The sequence below is a fragment of the Bombus affinis genome, chromosome 2, assembly GCF_024516045.1.
Source record: "Bombus affinis isolate iyBomAffi1 chromosome 2, iyBomAffi1.2, whole genome shotgun sequence".
NCBI lineage: Eukaryota > Metazoa > Arthropoda > Insecta > Hymenoptera > Apidae > Bombus > Bombus affinis.
Window position 1 is genome coordinate 1263770 of NC_066345.1, and position 16873 is coordinate 1280642.

Consider the following 16873-nt stretch of genomic DNA (forward strand, 5'->3'; position numbering starts at 1 on the left):
TCTACATTTTTCATCTATCTTTGCACACAGCATCGCTTTCTAGTTGGTTAACCATGTCCCGCAGGACAGCCTTTCTTACATTGATATTTAATTTGAAATAAATTTTTCTGTGTGCAAGAATCTATACGAATCAAAATTGGTCAATTCTTTAAATAGATTCGAACAAATAAGAAAAGAACAAAATATTTCTACGAGCTTTATACTCTGAAAATATCTGAAAATGTCGTTCAGTGTACATATTACTATTTTGTTTGTATGCTCTCAAGTTCGGTATAAATAAAATATTTATTTTACTATGGAATATGTAAATACCATGGGAATGGATTACAATTATCTGCTTTTTTTTTATTTCTTATTTACTATTTTTTGTAGAGGGTTAGAAGTTAGACCCAAGCACTAGATTCAGCTAGAAATAAACTTATTATAAATAATTAGCCATGTCACTGCGCCACGCCAGAGAAACTTACTCAAAATTCTCAATGCGAGAATTGATTGTAAAGTACTTGTAAATTAAAAAAGAAAAAATTTTGGCTTGTAGGAACACTGAAACTTTTTATTATTCGTTACCGAACGTGAAGTATTACGCGTACTCCAGATTCAGAGCTTTCCCCGGATCGATCGTGTTATACGTTGTACCTTGCGCCAACGTTTCGTAAACGTGCTGTTCCTCAGGTTTGCCTGAAGAATTAGAAACAAGCGATATATTCTATATATATTGTATGAATGTTGACCAACAGACTTACGAGGAAGAGTAGCGAATGTCCCCACTGTTGAATCATCGATGACCGACGACGGGACTCTCGCCGATCCTGTCACGACGATACGTACAATTCGAAAATTCCAACGATACTTTCTCTCCGGACACACTAAGATATAATAATAAGATTAAGCGATACTTGTAACTAGATTCTTTTTCGTGGGGGAAAACCTTCATAGGCGCCCCGCGCCCTCCGGGAAAAGTGCGTCGGGTAATGCCGGATTCGTTCCGGCTAAAACCTTCACGGTGGTCGTCCTGACGATTGGTAGGAGTGCCCCGGGACCCCTTGCGAATTACTGCCGGGGAAATCCTTCGTCTTCTCCCTGATAGTGTTATCGGAAGTCACTCGTAACTAGGCTGCGGATTTTTATGCATTCGTGGAAAATTGTCAAGTACGAAAATCTACAGAACCCACGTGATATTCCAAATTGTATAAGATACCTAAATCAGAGTACATACTATAGTATAGAGCAGCTAAAAAAGTTATTACAGTAGCGTCTGCATACGTGGCCACGATTTATTCCCATCAGTTGCTGGAATTGCTGACTCGAGATAGGCTTCGGCGTTATCTATGATCCACGTCGACGTAATCGAATTACTGGAATAAGGAAAATAATTTTTGTATTTTTTATCGTACTATCGCGAGGTAACCTTTGTCGGATTATCGAGATCCGCACGATCGAAATGATACGAAGGAACGAAAGAAAAATACGAATTTCTAATCCGTCTCGTTCGCACTGTCTACTTCTCTCACTCTCGATGCGGATAATGTGCAGCAATTCTGGGAAAGTCGCCTTTCCGGATACATAGCCAAGCACTTGCCCGATCGCTGGCCATTCGTCCGGACGTTATCGTGTTTAGTTTTCGCTTCTCAAGTTCTTCGTTCATCATTGTTGCTCGGACATCCCAAGCGTGTCGTATTCCGAAGCTTGAAGTACGTAGCGATAATTTTACTTCCGATGCTTTTTTTTCGTGAAAACCACTGGTGCGATAGCTGGCGTATTATCGAATTATCTCCTTACGTATCTTATGACGTTACAATAGTTACATAAGTAAACACAGTCTGTGAACTAAACGTTTTAACGATAATTTGTGATTTTAGGTGAAATAGGAGATTATGATCCTAAACTACACGAAGGAAATTACATTTCCGAGCACAAATTACTGCTTAAACAAACGGAAGCTATCGAGGAGAAAGCTATGAAACTGCATCAAACAGAATTGAAGGGATTCACCCCGGAGCAAGCGGAAACTCACTTTCTTAGATTAGCGTCGCAATTGGACACGTATGCCGTTGACCCACACCCTGTCAAGGTAAGACCAGAATGAAAAATAATCTTTTCCTTCCAATTGTGTCTTCCTGTGTAACGCATCTTATCCTCGTAATTTTTAAACTTTATTCTTTAATTGTAATCGATAGGAAGCGAAGGAGACTCATTGGTATCTATTCGGTCAACAAATACACGCATACGGCAGTAGACGAAAGAAAGTTTAAAGTTGTTAAGGAATTTGTTCGTCTAGATATACAACTTGTCCACATATATACAACTTTCGCATTAAATTAGATCAGATCGGATCAGATTAGATTAGATCTTTTTCTACCGCCTGCGGTTAAACTTCCTTTCATCCGCTATCTTTTATGAGGTATATAACAGATAAAGACGAGGCTGATGTGACATAAACTTGAGGGTTGGATGATAAAATAAAATAGCTGAGTCGTAACGCAACTGTCGATTTTGCTTTTATTAAACTTTATTATGAATTCAGCAATCACAATGGAATACACACTGAATTAACACACATAAATCACAACTCACTCCAACAACTTTATCTAAAACCTAGTTACACTGATACGTTAAGTACGCGACTAGTCTAAGGGCAGAAACTCGGTAAAAAAATGTCGACTATTCTAAAGATAGAGACTGTGTAGTATTTTGTGATGATGTTGTGGCGGAGGAAAGCTAGGGGTGGGTCTAAGGCCACGAGATGAGCTGATTCGTTAAGGACAATTTTAATTAGGAAAGTGAGGGCGATAGACATTGCTTTCGATTGGAGCATAAGAACCTTCCGTATCTTCTCGTAGTAAACAAAATGTAAAGAACACTGGAAATAGAAGATGCTTGTATTTGGTCTGAAAGACCTTAACCATGAAAATGTCAGGATTTATGATGGGTTGACTCTGGACAGGAGATTAACGTGGAAACAACACATCACAGACAGATCGAAACAACTGAAGGACAAACCCAAAAAACTGTATTGGCTCATTGGCCGTCGCTCCAACCTAAGCATGCAGAACAAAATTACGCGCTACAAGACCGTAATAAAGCCTGTCTGGACCTACGGAATCCAACTATGGGGAACAGCAAGTAACTCCAACATTGAAAAACTCCAACGCTTCCAATCGAAAACGCTAAGATCCCTAATAAACGCACTCTGGTATGTTACCAACGAAACAATCCACCGCGACGTCAAGATACCCACAGTCAAAGAAGAAATATACAAGTTCAGAAGCAGATATAACGCAAGAGTCAACAACCACCACGACCCATTAGTCACCCAACTACTTGACACAACGGACCAGATCCGCAGACTAAAAAGAAAATACCCTTTAGATTGAATCCTTAGATCCTACTAGAACCAACAATATAAACTATAATAAACCATGTCGTTGTATCACGCCAAATGAAGTTACTGAAAATTCTCAACGAGAATTGATTGTAAATTTTGTATCAAGTAAAAAAATTCATGTTGGGTCCTTAAGACTATTGAGGGTACGCAGTAAGGATGCGTAGACATCTGGATGCCATCTTGCCCTAGGTGTGTGGCCTGGTCTCTGATGTGGATTGACATTTGGTTTGATGTTACACTGACAGCCGAATATCACAAGTGTAAACGTATTAGGAGAGTTTTGCTATCGTCCAGTTTTTCGTATCGGTGTCGGGACATAATTTTGTTGGAACGGTTCTTGCATAAAATCACTCATACAGTATTCTAGAAAACATACGTAGGAAAGTAGCTGCATGGCGTACTACCTGTATTAACAACCATTTTACGTTCTAACATGGTCTAACTAGAAAAGCAAAGTTTTGAAAAACGCACCTATCTAAGTAGCGCTATTGGATGCTGAATGTACAAACGTAATGACGATAATTTGGTTGACGCAGCGGATAAAGTTAAGACGGTACCAGTACTAAAATACGATGTCGTACCTAGATGCAATTATTCGCAATTATACACAATTCTATGCAATTATACGATTGGTCGTACTATCGCGATCGTTTTCCACACGCACGGAAGAACGAAATTGAATGCAGACAAAAAAGGAATGATAAAAAATTTCTCATGCTCGATATTGGTCGTCTCGTCGCAACTTCGCACGAATCTGTCACGTAAACTTGAGGGTTATATGATGAAAACAAAATAGCTGAGCCGTAACACAACTATTAACTTTGTTGTTTTTTATTAAACTCTATTTTTCACTTAATATTCACAATTGAGTATACACTGATCAAGTACGCGACTGGTCTGAGGGTAGAAACCGGTAAACATATGTTGACCATTCTAAGGATACAGAGTAAGTGAAGTTTTACTGACGGTACTGTGTCTGAGGAAAGCTGGGGGTAGGTGTGTCTAAGGACACGGGACCATCGGATTTGTTGATGACAATTTTGTTTAGGAAAGTGAGGGCAGTAGACATCGCTTCCGATTGGATAATAAGATTGGTGGACCAGGAAGGATTTTAGCCGCCCTCGAGAAAAAGTTGCTAACGGAAGATACCGAACGCGAGGAAAATTAACTTTCCCGTGTCAACCCGTAGTAAACAATAAGTGTAAAAGAGGCACTTAAAATAAAAGATACTTATTTGGTCTGAAGAACCTTAACTATGAAAATACCAAGACCATGGTGGGTCCTTAAGACTATCGAGCTTACGCGCCAAGAATGTGCAGACGTCTGGCTATCATCTTGTCCGCGGTGTGTGGCCTGGTCTCTGATGTGGATTGATGTTACAAATCGATCGTATATAGCTATAGCTTGATCAGCCACAGCGCATATATCTATATAGATCGCGCTCGTTTCAAAAGACGTAAAACAGATTGAAGCGAAGAATTTGATAAAACGTAGAGCGCAGCTGTTACCGCAGCTTCTAAGTTATGGCCAACGTTACCAGATTGAAGGAATTAAGGGAAAAGATCGCTCTGATAACAGGTAAAGGTAGCAAGCCGGTCGGTAGTCGTTGTCTCGAGATTCTGCATCTTTATGTATTTTGTAGTTAAGGTGTTTTCTTTCTTTTGAAATGATCGATCTTGGTTATAAAAGTTGCCGTATAATAACTGTAATTTATTACGTATAATCAAAAGTTGCCATAGTTTTAGAGACAGAATATATAATGGAGTGCAATATAATAAAGTGGATAAGAGGGGAGGTAGATATATAAGAAAAGACAGATCGACAAGGAAAAGAGTTTAGATAGATATAAGGGAGGAGGCAATAAGGTAATAACGCCATATGACTGATAGGATGTAAAAAGAGCCATTGCCTGTCAGGCAGGCAAATCTCCTCCAAATAATCTAGAAACGGCTTTTTTTAAATTATTATTTAATTCTTTTCATTCTCAATTTGTCCAATTTGGACATTTGGTAGAATTTTTTAACTGTTTGATTATCACGTGGGTGACTACCTCCAACGGGATACCATCTTCTTGTTTGTCAGGTTATATCCTTTGTGAGGTCTGCTGGGTGTCTCCTTTTTAGCCTTCTGTCCATGTTTATGGTTTTGAATGTTTCCGCAGCTTTCCGGTTTGGGTGTTTTGCTGTTCTTTCTTTGTATTTTTCTGCGTACCTGCTAATTTCTTCCTTGACCGTTGGTATTCCCAGGTCTCTCCGTATGTCCTCGTTTCTAACGTACCATGAGGCGTTTACTATTGTTCTAAGAATTTTAGCTTGCATTGTCTCTATTTTGTTTATATGGCTCATTGCTGCTGTGGCTCATTGCTGCTGATCAGAAGAGGCTGAAGACGAAATTCGAGTTTTATCGTTAGCAAAATTGTATCTCTGGAGTAATAATATCACTCGTCTTGATAAAGACCGGGGACCTTTTTAATAGAAGATTAGCGATACAACAGAGAAATTATCGATCGATCAACACCTTACGCAGGATTCGTTGCGCGTAATGTGTCGACCGCTTAGGGGACGATCATACGTGGGAAGATAAGCTGGAAACTTAGAATAATATTTTTTTATTCAAGGTAAAGTTTAGTAAATTAAAACTCTAAGATCCCTAATAGATGCATCCTGGTATGTTACTAACGAAGCAATACATCGCGACCTCAATGTATCCACAGTCAAAGAAGAAATAACCAAATGTAGTAATAGATATATCAAAAGAGTTAACAAATATGGAAACCCCCTAATTACTAAATTACTTAATACGTCGGAGCAGATCCGCAGGCTAAGAAAACACCATCCGTTAGACCCAAGCACTAGATTCAGCTAGAAATAAACTTATTATAAATAATTAGCCATGTCACTGCGCCACGCCAGAGAAACGTACTCAAAATTCCCAATGCGAGAATTGATTGTAAAGTAAAAAGGTTCAGTAAATTTCCCAACTGGGTATGAGCGATCAATCGGTAGGAGGTTACTCTACACGCGAGAATAAATAAAAACGTGCGATGTCACTTTTCCGCGTAAGATTTCATTTTCAACAAGTAAAATCTGAGGATGATTAGTTAAAAATTGATCTAATATACACGCATGATAAATTTCCATGAATTAGCCTTGGAAATTAGCCACGCTCAAGTATACTTGGTAGATTCTCAAACTCGACTTTCTCGAGAACCAAACTTCGGACGAAAAGCTTTATTCTACATTTTTCATCTATCTTTGCACACAGCATCGCTTTCTATTTGGTTGACCATGTCCCGCAGGACAGCCTTTCTTACATTTATATTTAATTTTAAATACATTTTTCTGTGTGCAAGAATCTATACGAATCAAAATTGGTCAATTTTTTAAATAGATTCGAACAAATAAGAAAAGAACAAAATATTTCTACAAGCTTTATACTCTGAAAATATCTGAAAATGTCGTTCAGTGTACATATTACTATTTTGTTTGTATGCTCTCAAGTTCGGTATAAATAAAATATTTATTTCACGATGAAATATGTAAATACCCTGGGAACGGATTGCAACTATCTGTTATTTTTTATTTCTTATTTACTATTTTTTGTAGAGCGTTGGAAGTGCAAGACGTAGAAAAGAATTTAAATCAGTTGCCTGCCTGGTTGTCGACCGACGCAATACACTGGCATGCAAAATTAAAGGATCGCTAAATTTTCGATGAAAAATTCTCCATGTTTGAACCGTCGTGACTCTGGGGAAAAATAAAGTCGTACGAGGATCCGCCTGGACTAGCTTAACCACGCGAAGCTTCCTCTTTCACGGTCCTCTGTGTTCATATTTTTCACAGTTGTTTTTACAACGTGTACAACGGCTGAGAAAGCAAAGATACTTTTTCCTTTCGAAAATTCAACAAATTCAAACAACTCTACGAAATCAAAAAAGTTTTTTTTTTAAAGATACGTTCCCAGATAACTTTGTAAAGGGAAGTCTCCCCTTTACAATGACCTGAAAAAAGTTGATGTACAATTTTTTTTTTTTTTCGATGTTTCATCGCACTTTGAATGAAAAGTGTACCATCGGCAGTGAATTAACTCACGTTACACCATCGGACTTGTATCTTTTGTGTGTGTGTGTGTGTGTGTATTATGCATCTAGCGTGTGTTTAGGGTATGCGTAATGTGTGTGTTGAATGTGCGTAATGTATGTAGCGTATGTGTCTGTTGCCTTGTGAATTGTTGACATAATTCGTTTAATGGGATTGGAAAGTAAATATACCAATAGTTTCTATAAATTAGCGATAAGGAAACACCAGGATCTAGATCTTATATTATGCGGGACAGTTTTGAAATTTGAATAAATGTTATTAAAATTGTAAATGCCGATGCTGAAAAGGAAAGGTAAAGGTGGAAGTGGCGATGAATATATCTCTCTTATTTGAAAGTGTTGACAGAATTAGAGGCACAAACAGAAAGTAGTTCAATGTAGCTGAATGTATTAATTGATTTATTCGATTTAGCAGCAAACAGGATATAGAGAATGCAGAAATAATTGATAAAATACATTTATATTATATCATACGAGTATAAGAGAAGACGCGTGCTCTGTTATTCGGAAACTCCGTCATCCAAACAATTACGTATGGCATTTATTTGCTGTTTTTCTTTAATTTACTTAATAACAGCGTATCTATCACGAGTTCTGAGAGTACAAGGACGCCTACTCTAAGAATCGAATTCAATTTCATCTTCGTCTCTATATCTGTTTACGATATCTCTTTGTCTGTTTGACGTCGTACTCGCCGTTTTATTTATTTTTAAGAGACTCGCATTTCTATGGAATAATTTTCCTTCTTATCGATCGAATATCGCCAACTGTCGTACCTCAACTTTCACGAGCCTTTGCGAGTCGTCACTCGCCAAATATAGCAAATAGCAGTTGAAGAGATAATCTAAAATTAAAAAAGCAATACTAAAAGTAATCTAAAATATTACGTACATATACGAGATTAGATTTTATTAGATATTAAATTTTATATGTATAAATAAGATACATATACGCCGTAGTAAAAGTGTCCTTTTCTTTTCTTTTTCAGGACCAAAAAGGTGCGCAATTATATCTCGGCATTAATCATTGTGGAATCCTAACGTTTCAAGGATCCCGTAAAACACACCATTTCCGCTGGCCGGAGGTTCAAAAAATCAACTTCGAAGGAAAAATGTTTATTGTACATTTAACGATAAGCGAGGTAAACGCTTCTTTTAACTTCATTTTTTCTAATTATAAACACACGGCTGGAATTTAACTATTAACTCAAATTAGCTTTGACAGGGAACTTTCATAAGATTACGAAGATCATTATGTTAAGATTAATTTCTGATAAAATGAAACAGATGTTACAACGTATATTGGCTCTATATCGTTACAGAAATGTATTACGTATATGTATGAAATACGTGTATATTTTATTCATATGTATCTATATTGGAATGTTTCAAGTCATCAGACATCCTTTGAATTTATTTCCTCGATTTAATCGATTCGATAAGATCAACCAAGCTCGTATGTTTTACGCTTGCCTTTGCGCTTGTTACAAATCGATAGAATAAAATACAATTTATGTATAATATAGGATAATTAATTTTTTGATTATTAAGGTGTATCGATTTACTATTATACCGCAAAGTTTTTCGCGTTTGGTGGGGAATTTAAAAGGCGTAAAAATGCACAGAATGCAAAAATGTATAAAACATGTAAAACGGAGTAGTCGTTTTAATATCGAATAGACGGAACAAATTTCTATTTAGGTTCTATTCTCTTCACCATGTTCGTAAAAATCTAAAGATATATTAAAGAAAGATTGGTAGTCGTCAGACTATCGTCTTTTTGACTTTGCTGATTGTAGCAACGTTTCCTCTTAATAATCGATAAGCCGATGTTACTAGCTTTCGTCTAGTCTTTAGTTCTAATGGCTGTTATCGTTATAATACAGATATAGACCGTTTATTTCGAAAGTGATGAAAGTCCATATTTGGAAAAAGAAATTGAGAAGACCAAAAATTTACGTACATTTTAATGTGAACATTTCATTTATGAACAATTTACGATTTAAATCTTAAAATATTCGTCGGCTGAAGTTTCGTTAATAGATGGTTTTGCATAATCATTTATCTTGAAAGTGGTGCAAGCCCAGGTTTCTGTAATCTGTGACCTGTCTGCGAACAGTCTAGGAATTAATCGAAAACAAATGGTATTGAAATTAAACAACGGTATCTCGTTTTTCCTGCTCTTGTAAGCAAAAGCATAGATTAAAGCGCGAATCATAAGTTTCGAACAATGAAAATTTCACGACTCGTAGAATTCGCTAATTTTTAAAGTGGCGTACATTCGTTCGCGATCCTGAAAAAAGATATTGCTCTACTTGATCCTCAAGAGCTATTTGTATAACGAATTTAGCCGCTTAGAAACTGGACAAAGTAGATCTTATCAGGAGTTTTCAATCATTAAACGCAAGCATTTTGATATCTCGAAACAAGGGAAAGTGAAGTTGCACCGCTTTCGAAATAAGCGGTCCTCGCGAAACTGTATGAAACGTTAGAAATTTTTAGTGTCGTGTCGTCCAAGCGAGCTTTTACTTTTCTGTCCGCGTCATTAAAAAGTCAGGCAACGACACGATACATTCGTAACAGATGTCTACCACTATTCGAATATCTTCGTCAATTTTTATACGTATTTACTTATGATTACTTTGTTTCATTTACTACGATCATTTTTTATATTGTTACTTATTATATGCAATTTTTCTTAGTTAACGTAAATTTTGCCCAAGATTGTCGGTATTACCTAAGATCGAATATATTTTCACATGGTCGTTATGCATGGCAGCGCGATGCTTGCCTGTATATCGAGGTCGTTCTTTATTTCTTTTTCCTTTTTTCTTCTTTTTTCTGTTTCTCTCGCCTGTTGGAATTATTCTAATGCTATAAATAGAGCCTGACGTCGCATCGATTCATCATACGTATAAAAAAAATCGGATGATCAAGCGATCAATATGAGAGCTCGTGCGTTTTCGTTCAACTTTATTATCAACTCTAACATTAAAGATAGTCGAATTACTTTTATTTTCCTTAAAAGCGAAGAATGGCAAAAGCAACAAAGTAATCGCTGTTATTACTTTAATCATTTCTTGCGAATGTGATCGATGAACCAACCTTGACCCAGTGTCTGAACGTGGTTTATAGGATTACTAACTCCATGAGTCTTCCAATCGTTTCAAGTATATCGACATGTCCATAAATACAATGTTAAAAGTGGAACAGAAATAGACGGTTTTTAAATATTTGGATCCTATCGAAATTAATCTTAGTTTCATAACGAAATTAATGTTAGACTATTTTCTATCCGTTTACGTTTAAATTAGACGCGTTTTACGTATTTCTACGTAATATCAAAAGAGAAGGTGTATGTTACTTTTGAATTAATTGAATTTTTTATGAAGAGCGATATTAATTGAATGAAATATTATAATATATATTGTATATCATACAATATATATTATATATGTATATGATATACATTGTATGATTGTATTGATATATATTGATATATTGATATTGTATGATATATATGATATGATATGATATATTGTATATGATATACAATATATATTATAATATTATGTTAATTAATTTTAATAGTATCTATAATTATAATGTTATAGTTATTAATTAAATATCGAAGTAAAACACACAGTAAACGGTAAAAGCGTGTAAAATTTATCGGCAGACCGATGTAATTGCCATAGAAAGATAAAATCTCATAAGCAAGAGAAACGTGATTATTTAAAATTAGAGATTAAATTTAAAAACCATAGAAACAGATCATATTCGGTGTTTCTATTTTGCATTCGGATGTAAAATTAGATCTTTTAAAAGCTTATTTTCCTGTTAGATACACCGCGTATACTGGTTCATGATACATCGCGGATCACGAAAGTATTCCAACTTTTTACCTTTTATGTGTACGTTATATGGAAGAATTTGAAATCTAGTTAAACGTTGTAACGAGACACGATTATCGTGGATTGCAATGCGTGAAATTAATCTTAAAATGTACACACGAGTTACAAGATATTTATTAGACGAGTAATTGAACGGTGATGAGTAAAATCATTCGCTACACTGATAAGCTACCTACGACATTCGGTGAAACCAACTTTAGCATTAACCAAATGTTTACTACTGTTACTCTATTACTATTACTGTTGTATACTGACTTTTCATTAAGCGTATGTTTGTAATAAACGTTTCCCAACTTGTTTATGCGTGTACATCGTCGAATGGGTTTCTGCTATGTCGGAATTTTGCTATTATAATAACGATAATCGTGTCTCGAATGCGGGGTCCGGTTGAGCGGAAAAAGGGAAAAGGAAAATGAAAATAAGAAGAAGATACAGGGTAAAATTTTGTTGCCCGAGGTTTACTTTTCAAGAAAAATTAATGGGAGAATTTGTGAAAAATTAATGTACTCGAGCTGGCGTGGAAAAATAACGAAAAACACGTGGAATAAAATTCTTTCGTTGAAGGTTTCGCTTTCGAGAAGCGACATACTTGGTTACGAATTGATACACGCGCACGATTCTTCAAATTTATTTTTCTCAAAAATAGCCATGATATTAATTGCGTAGATACGCGTAAGTGTTTGATTACTTTCGCGAACCGCTACCACTACGCTCTTCTCACGAATCATCGTTCTTCGTATGTGCTAGCATTTACTCGAATCGAAGTCAGACACCTTGTACGTTATGCGTTCGATATTGTTACGAGTTCGACTAATCTTATTATTTTCTACCGCTGCTGGCCCTATCCAGGACGTGAGAACAAAGGTGAGTCGTTTCACAGCAGTCACACGGATTGTTCGTGTCTTTTAACATAGGTGGAAATTACATGTTTGATTGATTATTGTCGTGTAATGCGATCAACCTGTTACTAGTAATAATTCGGCAATCGGTGTGAGAGTGGAGAGCAGATCGCTGTATCGCTACTGGCGGAAACTACGAGCAGAGATTTCGAACGATTAGCTATCTCGATGAAGCGACGTAATTGTTTGAAGTCTCTTAAATCGGTATTAAACCAACAATTTGCCTCGGTAGATTCTACACTGTCACTGTAGGAGTGCATTTAATAATCGTTTACTTTTTGAACATTCGTAATAGCGTTATTGTGCTGTGTGTCAGTTATACTATTTTATACGTTATGTCGGTGGTTCTTAACCGAAACGATATCTCGGAACAATAACGTTCCAGCGAATCAAGCGTGACAAGTAATTTCGACGAAAGAATTATTCTAATTACAGCTTTCACGAATACAGCGTCTTTCTTCGAAATTAACATTTTCCCTCCTTACCGTTATCTGTACTGTTCTTTCATCCGTAATTCATGCATTTGAATATGTCCGTGCAAAAGTATGTTCATCGATTGTTTAGATAGGTAGCTTTACTACCTTGGTGATTTTGTTGTTCCGCGAACGTGTCTTATAATGTGAAAATGTTGCGCGATTTCGAGCAGGTTAAAAACCACTGCCTTATGTGTTCAACAGCTTTATATAGAAGAATAAAAGTCACTGAAATAGGCAGCGTCTATGTGGAAAAGATATATGGATCGGATATACGATGAATCGGTACTACGTTACTATGTTAAAGCAACATACGTAACAAGCGTACATTAAACGTTAAATAACTAACGCTTATTATGGAATTAAATCGTTGTTGTTTATCGATACTAATCGGAATGTAATTGATGATAGACAGACGTAGTCAAACATAATTTACGTGTAATAGTGTGATAGTAGTACCTGGTGTGAAATAGTTACTTGAAATATTTTGGTTGTGTCAGAAGGTATTAGTATATGATAAAGAGAATCAGTCGTTTTTCTTTTTCAAGAATTTTCTTCCCTTTTGTCGCAATTACGTGATAAAATAACATGTAGCTGTAGCTGTCGAAACTAATGTACATAGAGTAGACGTTTTAGTGCAATGTTTCCCAACCATTTTCAGAAAAAGCACACAGTTGGGTTTAAGTGTCCCACGGGATCGAACTGCCGCCACGTATGGAGATGCGCCATCGAGCAAATGTTATTTTTCACGTATGTATGCTGTTATTCAGCTAATGGCTTTTAACGTACTGGCATGAATAATCACGGCTTCGTATATTCTTATATCAAATATATATACTTACGATCATGTGTATCGTGTCCTTGGATCGTTAGTGAAACGTTATAACTTTCAAGCGTTCCATTACCATTTCGTTAACGAGTTTTACGCATAAGGTGTCCCACCTAACTCTGCCACTCTTAATTACTCTTTTATTCGTCACGATACAAAAGCATGTGGCGAGAGAAAGTTATCGTGTTTCGGGAAGGGAATTAGGCTACGAGAGTGGAAGTCGTCTCAATGTCGTATCTTCCGAGATTGTATCGCTAGTTACGTTTTTCTTTCTTTTTCTCCTTTCTTTTTTGTCTTTTTTTCTGGCCCGCAAATTTCGCATATAAAAGATCGAGGTGAAAGCTCGCGTGAAAAGGAATCGCAGAACATCGTGAATAATTAGTAATTAATAGACAGCGTTAAGGCATTTATTATTTTAACGCGCGTTAAAACGTTCTCCGCCAAAATTGGTACATTTGTTTAAGCCAAGAACCTATGCTCGTCCAGATCGGTTTATCGTATCCGAAATCGAACATTCCTGCGTACGATATCTTTGATCATCGTACCAATATAATTGTACGATGAAGAGCACGCAGAAATGGATATCCACGGGGCGTGATCAAAAATGTAGTATACAAAAACGTGATCGGTAAAACACGAAAATGGATTTGCAACGCTCGTGCAGGCACATCCTCGGTTATGGCAAAGAGAGCTGGAAACGCGACCGTTTTTCGTCTAAATAAGAGCATCGAGTTTGAGGGAGAACATTACGAGTATACGTTAAAATAACAAATAATGCGTTTATGCATATGTTTTTGCAAATTGTTTTTGCAAACTGTTTTTGCAATTCCTTTTCACGCCAGCTTCCAGTTCGATCTGCTGCTCGGGAAATTATCGGCCACATTATTCGAGGGTCATGCTACGGGACACGGTTGGATGCGTTTTCCTCTCAGCTTTTTAATGATTAAGAGGTGGAAAATGGGTCGTTTCGTTTAACAAAACGAAACTCACGGTATAATGTCGGATGATCCTGAAATTACACTCTTATATCCTAATGTCTTCTTGCAGGACGATAACTTTCTCGCATTTTCTTGTATCCTGAGAAATAAGAGAAAATGAAGAGCGACGGTGTTAGGTGTATCAGATCTGATAACATGTTATATATAGGATCCGTAATCCATGGTACAAATGGGATCAGAGAGATTCTATGGCTGAAAATACGAGGAAAATCAAGAACAGTGAAACTGTGTTGGAGGAAATCGACTCTCAAAACTTGACAAGTATGGATTAATTCGTTTAATTGCCAGCTATACAGGGACAGGTAATCGACAGGAGATTACCGTATGCGTGAAAGTAAGTCGAAAACGTAATATTTGAAGAAATCGAATATGAAAAGTTGCCCGGTATTCGAGCTTATTTTTGTAGCGGCACACGAGTAGAGGACGATTCAAATCATGTTGTTGTTTTACCTCGAAGTACCAAGATCGTTAGGATACATGTAATGTAAGAATAAATAAATTCCGGGCAAAACAATGTCGCTGCTACGTACAACCGTCCAACGAAGACGAATTTGAATTTTCCGGCTCTCCCTCGACCGGTATAAATAAACGGACGCAACCGAAAAGAGTCGAGTATCTATCGAGTTATCTATCGAGTTATCAACGAATTATCAGTGATTTAATTAACGAGTCATTAGCGAATCTTACTTTGCGATTTACACACCGTACGAGCCCATCGGCGAATATAGTCGGTATACTAATTTATTATTTTAAATATATTCGACGGTTTCAACAACAAGCAATAACATTTAGCCCTTTGCACTCGAGGACTTTTTCGGCCAGGCGTACCAGCTGCTCCGGATGATTTAGCGTATACGTGAACTACAGCTAATGTAAAATGATTTCATGTACAAATTAATTTACAAAAACATTATATCCTAATAATTTATCTATATTTACATCTTTGAAAATATGATCTTGTAATATTAATTTCTGTATTTTTTTGTATGATAACTTATAAAGCACTCGCCGAGATGCATTCTTGATATAATTAATCTCATTTTTCAACAGTTTAAAATCAAGTTCATCTTCGTTTGAGCTAATTTCATTTCCGAAAACCACTCTTTTAGGGTTTCTAAACTATAATACTTTTGCCATGATCGTCGAATCCGAACTAACGTTCGAGGCTTTGTTTCAATACCATAGTTGAACTTATAGTTTCGAAGGGATATGGGATTAAATATTTTATCTCCATTTTAAAGTCTAACACTTTACACATCCTAACAAAGAACACAAAGAGCTAAGGAACCAATTTACGAACCAATTCTCATCGATCGAAGATGAAATCTAGCATAAACAGGGACTATCGCCTCTCGAGCGCAAAGGGTTAATAAATCTCACGATCAAACATCCTCTATACAAGTCCCCTACATTTTTCTTTTTCAAAACAGGGCCCTGGACAAAAATGTATTCTACGTTTTCGACTTGTTTTCACATGAAATAATTTCCTATGGATCGTCCGCTTCCGTCTAGTTGGGAATTGGACGAGTCCGCGTGTTCTTGACAAATTTTCAAACTCGATCTTCTCCAAAGCGAGGCTTCCAACGAAACTCTGTTTTTAATTTTTGTCGTATTTCGAATCACAGAATCTCGCGAGCTTGCACTACGAATCACGGACCGCATACCGTATACGCAGCTTTTATGCTGCAAGAGAAAAGCATATTTTTATCAATGATTAGTAAAAATGTAATTACGAAGTTATAAAATGATCCAAGATTTTTTTTTAACACAAATGTACACTAACTTTGTATATAGTACTATGTGCATCTAGCTGTGCATCTATGTATGTATGTAACTGTTCATAACGGAATGATATTTATAAATTCGTAGATAAACACAATGCTACATATAATACACATATAGGATCGAACACAGGGAAGCGTAAAACTTTCGTATAAGAAATATAAAATAAAATGATCTCCTCGTGAAACTTTAATACGTTGTCTTATCTTTGGAAAAACGCTGGTGCACTGTATCCTCTTGCGTATCATTCTTGAACCAAAATTTCGAGATTCGTTTAGTATCATATCTGCTGTGGGTTATCATTTTTAAGTAGGTACAGCGTAAACGCTGAAATGAAATTTATAAAGACTCTCTATCATTCATCGTCTATGGTTCTGTCCAATTTTCCTCTTGTTAGAAAAATTCGATTCTTGACAAGTACAATTTCCCTTCCTTTTACCCGTATTTCCAGCTCTCGCGCATAAGATTATTATTAATTAGAGCCCCGATCCTAGG

General features: G+C 36.4%; 1 protein-coding gene across 9 annotated transcripts in view; it reads left to right on the forward strand.

Annotated features, from left to right (window-relative positions):
• LOC126923762 (FERM domain-containing protein 5) overlaps window positions 1-16873 on the forward strand; it is a 70079-nt gene that overhangs the window by 24563 nt on the left and 28643 nt on the right. For 8 of the 9 annotated variants that reach the window (XR_007713311.1, XM_050737593.1, XM_050737542.1 and 5 more), the window contains 4 exons: window positions 1860-2071; window positions 8473-8625; window positions 12247-12261; window positions 13431-13519. Coding sequence is in view for 8 of the 9 variants with exons in the window: in XM_050737593.1 (XP_050593550.1) it covers window positions 1860-2071; window positions 8473-8625; window positions 12247-12261; window positions 13431-13519 (469 nt within the window). In the remaining variant the exon portion in view is untranslated. The remainder of the gene's footprint in view (window positions 1-1859; window positions 2072-8472; window positions 8626-12246; window positions 12262-13430; window positions 13520-16873) is intronic. The other variant, XM_050737563.1, reaches the window with a different exon arrangement.